The sequence below is a fragment of the Penaeus japonicus genome, unplaced genomic scaffold (genome assembly GCF_977035675.1).
Source record: "Penaeus japonicus unplaced genomic scaffold, GWHDUDI00000001_assembly GWHDUDI00000009, whole genome shotgun sequence".
Classification (NCBI taxonomy): domain Eukaryota; kingdom Metazoa; phylum Arthropoda; class Malacostraca; order Decapoda; family Penaeidae; genus Penaeus; species Penaeus japonicus.
Window position 1 is genome coordinate 22,727,061 of NW_028234411.1, and position 5,000 is coordinate 22,732,060.

General features: G+C 38.6%; 1 protein-coding gene across 1 annotated transcript in view; it reads right to left on the reverse strand.

The window, feature by feature from the left end:
- The window catches only part of LOC122254850 (voltage-dependent T-type calcium channel subunit alpha-1G), a 117,966-nt gene that overhangs the window by 13,928 nt on the left and 99,038 nt on the right, over positions 1 to 5,000 (reverse strand). The window contains exon 38 of the mRNA XM_086540224.1: positions 212 to 247. Coding sequence (XP_086396350.1) covers positions 212 to 247 — 36 coding nt within the window. The remainder of the gene's footprint in view (positions 1 to 211; positions 248 to 5,000) is intronic.

Sequence of the window (5,000 nt, forward strand, 5' to 3'; positions counted from 1 at the left end):
CACTATTACAGAAGTGCAAGGTAAGTATAGCAGAAAGACAATGTTGGACAATTTAAAAGTCTATGCATAGAACTTTTCAAACTATAAGATATGTATGTGCACATAGTTGCAAACAGTATTAATGCAATACAAGGGGCAGACTGGGGAGGGTGGAAGGTGGGTGAGCCAATGCAACAGATTAGTGAGGGCATTCACGGTCGATTATCTTTACCCTCAGCAGCCGAGCAAACTCCGCCTCCTCTTCCTCCTGAAATCAAAATGTTTGGAGAGTGTCAACACAGAGCATATACCAAGTGCAGTGACCCTGGCTACCGTCATCATCTGACCTCTGTTACATGACCCACTTAAACGCACATGCACATGCACAAAACCATGCAAGAAACCCATGTGTTCACCCACGCACAGACAACACGCACACACATACACACAACTGCATACAAACACACATACATAATTAAAATTATTAATCTTTTTATCCTCTGAACGGATGTTGCACTGTGTAAACTGAAATAAAAATCATGTGAATTTCATTTCCACTAAAGTTTTTGAGATGAAAAAAATAAACAAACTCACAAATGCTTATATAATTTCAAAACCTACTGTATGCAAGTTTATTTACAAAATCTATGTTTATCCATATATCTGAGCCACTTAGCTATTTATGATTTATTTACTATGGTCCTGTCACAAGAACTCGCCACAGTAGCTCACACTTAGCGATATGATTATGTCTCAAGTTTCCATACTCTCACTCTAAGAAACTATAATTACTGTATACTGCATGATTTTTATATCATTATTTTGTAATACCCATCCTTTAGCATATCGTAAATCCCATTATCAATAATCCCCATATAGCCAGATCATGAACTACAGCGTGTACTATGATATGAAAGTTCCCATATCCGAAACATTTAGCCACATGGTCTTGTAGCTAGGCTTATTGTCCTCTATATACCGACCAAAAGAACAAACACTGATGATAATCACATCTATGATCAGTTAAAACACTAAATATCAAATCTACAAAGCAGAATGAAAACAATTAAAATACAGTGAAGAACGACTGTCACGGGAGGACACTAATTAACCACTGAACTGAGATGCATAAACTACAACTACTTTTATATTACATACGTGAGAAAAACTGTGATTACATTAACCAACATCAAAAGATGATAAAGATGAAACCCACTAAAAGGATATGAATAGAATATCCTTTTCTCTATACAGTTAAACCAATTATAAGCTTTCATGGTCAGTTATTGATTAATTTCCCTGAATATTTATATGCATTTTTTTCTTTTTTTTTACTTGAAGAAATGCACATGGAATTTAAAATGTAACTAATCTGCTAATCTAATATTTCCTGAACCAAGTGTCAAATAAAAAGATACGTGAATACTACTTACAGTACATTTATACATATAGGCTAACACCCACATAAACTAACATTGAAATACAGGTGTAAGCTAACACCCAAACACAGGAATGAACTAACACCTAAATATATACATGAAACAACAACAACCAAATACACACATAAACTAACAAACACATTCGTACAAATATTCCAATCCGTTCACACTGAATCACGCACTCGGAGCAGTTTTCCCTGTGATGTTTTATGAGTGTTTTTCTTGTTGAAAATACGTTGCATGGCAAGATATTACGACAACGGAGGATGACGGTAGCCAACTCTGGTAAACAAGGGTCATCTGTATGTGTGGCAAAACTTGTGACTAGCACAAACAGCGGGAAGATGAGAAGTGGATGGGAAATAGAAGGCTAAGAAATATCATAGCAAAAAGCCCCGCTTCTATATGCAAATCCTAAAAAAAAATTAATATGAATATATACATGAAACATAAACAAGAATAAAATCATATAGAGACTTATGTAAAACACAGGTACAAAAAACATATTCATGTTCAGATAAGAGAGAGACAGAGAGAGAGAGAGAGAAAGAGAGAGAGAGAGAGAGAGAGAGAGAGAGAGAGAGAGAGAGAGAGAGAGAGAGAGAGAGAGAGAGAGAGAGAGAGAGAGAGAGAGAGAGAGAGAGAGAGAGAGAAAGAGAAAGAGAGAAAGAGAGAGAGAGAGGATAGGGAGGAGAGGGAGAGGGAGAAGGGAAGGGAGAGGGGGTATGGGAAGAGGGAGGAGAGGTAGATGGAGAGAGCAAGAGCGAGAGTGAGAGGGAGAAGGAGGAGAGGGAAAGTGAGAGGGTGAGGGTGAGGGAGGGAGAAGGAGAGGGAGAGGGAGAGGGAGAGGGAGAGGGAGAGGGAGAAGGAGAGGGAGAAGGAGAGGGGGAGGGGAGGATAGGGGAGAGGGAGAAGGAGAGGGAGATGAGGAAACCAAGAGCTAAGTGAGTGGGAGAAGAGGGAAGGGGAGAGGGAAAGGGAGAGGGTGAGGGTGAGGGTGAGGGAGAGAGAGAGGGAGAGGAAGAGGGGGAAGAGGAGAGAGAAAGGAAAGGGAAAGGGGAAAGGGGAAAAGGGGAAGGGGAAGTTGAAAGGGGGAAGGGGGAGGGGAAAAGGGGAAGGGGAGAGTAGGAAAGAGAGATAGATAGATGGATCAAGAAAATGAATCACAAACAAATTACATAAGAAAACATTGAAAATACATATGGTGGGATCAAGGACTCCTCTGTAGTATCTTAGAGAACCGATCAGGAGTCACAGTGCCGACAAACAGAGGGAAATATATTGAAACTTGCACATTCTTCTTTGTGCAAGTGAGAAACACCATAAGACACGAGAGGATCAGGTTGAGTAATAAGACGTCAGAAGGGCAGACGATAATGTGGAGAACGAGAGTAAGTAATTGCCATGCAATCCAGGACACGACTTTGGCTTACAGACTTTTAATATCTCAGTGGGACAGTCACCAGGGATATATATGGTAAGGAAAGGAGAGCAGCATAAGGACATGTCACTCGTAAGTTGAGGCCAGCTGCTGATAAGACTTGTAGGATGGACAAGGGACGAGGACGATAACATATGACTGTCTAGCGCCCCTCCTCTGGGGGTCACCAGCATGAACTCATGACGTCACAACACAAGACAGATAGATCATTGACTAGCATTGCAGGTGTGTCTCTTTCATAATAGGATTTTTGTTTTTCTTTGACACAATGGAAAGCACTTTCTGTAATTTGTTTACAGAGTTTTGTTATTAGTAATGTGAAGACTTGCTTCTCTAATCCTATCAGCAATATTTTTGTTACTTTTGCATTTTTGAAAGATGAAAAAATGAATTTTTATTTCTGAAATCAATAACTTCCTCAAAAAATAGTCTTAGTTAGTAGAACTTCATTGCAAATTAATTTCTTGTTAGTACTGTAACTGGCAACTACACAATGAATTTTGCCAACACAAACCAAAAACACAACCCTTTCAGTTCTTGAATAAGGGTCCGAAATTTGCTTCCTGACATTTCTCGTCAAACTGATTCTCTATGTAAAAAAATACAGATTCATCAATTCTCAAAATACTAGAACCTTCAGTGGAGTCAGTGAATCTGTCTAAAATAGATCTACCTGGAGAAAGGTAAGTCTATCTAAGAAAAGCAATTATTTTTTCTAAATATTAAGTAAATCCTCACACAAAATTTTGTACCATAAAGCTGTTGATCTTTGAGTGCTAAGAGATGTTCTCCACCATTCCATGTGTGTTGTTCATCATTAAGGTATATTTTCTTCGAGGAATCTTCCAAATTCTCAGGCTTTAACCCAGAAACTTAGTATTACACATATATATCTTATCAATAAATTGTTTTCTTCAACTATAATTGGTCCTGCAATTTGAGCACGTAGAACACACACCAATAAACCTTGGCTGTGTTTGTGTTAAAAGTGCTATAAGTATTTCCTTCTCGCACCAGTTTCCTTTAAAGGGTTTTGGAAATCTGACACTGAATTATCTCCTTTTGCATCAACTAAAGCGAACCCTATTCCAGCCTCATGATTACATTCTATTTCATAATTGCTTTGACCAGAATTTTTGCTAACCGATATATTTGGATTTCCTTCCTGAATCTTGAGATCATCATCTTTGGCTTCACTAAACTGTGTAGCGTCTTGTATATTCGCAGATATTCCGATATTCTTAATATCTATTCTGTAAAGATATTCTGCTTCGGTATTGCATGCTTTATCTTCAGAAGTTTTCATGCTGCTTAAACATTCCTTCTGGTTATAATGTTTCTCAAGAGGCTCTGTTATCTGGATATCATATTCTAGTATGGGATTTTTCTCTAAAAGGCTTTCTATGAACTGTGTTTTTACATCTTTCTTTGCTTGCCTTTTACCTCCCGAGGAATGGCCGAGATTCCCTTTCCTCTTCTGAGCACTGTTATTGGAAGAATTTTCTTTGTTGGATTTCTGCTTCCTGGGTCTTCTTCTTGATTTGTGATTAATGGGTGGATTATTGCTTTCTATTCTCTGATTCTTGAACTTTGATCTACAGCTTTCAATTAAGTTGAACACCCGACGTTTTACATTTAAAGCCACATTATCCTTTTTGCTTAATTCATTCTCCACTGATATGGTATGGTCCCTGCACTTTCCTCCACCTGGGCTTCTGTCATCCTGGGTGTGTGGCATTCCTTCTTCTTCTCTGACGGATTTTCTAGATATTTCATTGAATTCTTTAGATCTATCAGCTGGTTGTTGTTGATCATATACTATTCTAATGACGTTATCAGAAAATTCAATTTTGCAGGATGTAGATTCACCTCTAACACTCTTGATATCACAAGTGTCTCTGATTATCCCTTCTGGATTTCCTTGGTTAACTCCGTTCTTCCCCCTCTCCAGTAGGACTGCGGAATCCTCACTTAAGTGCACATGGTCATTCTCGTTCACAAGGCTTTTGTGTGCCTCGAAATCAATAGCCCATTCTTGGTCACTAATATTCTTGCCCAATCCTTTTTCCAAGTACCTTGAATCCTTGTGGCATGAATCAGGTTGTCTAGTTTCTTCCTCACTATCATTTTCACTCCTGGGC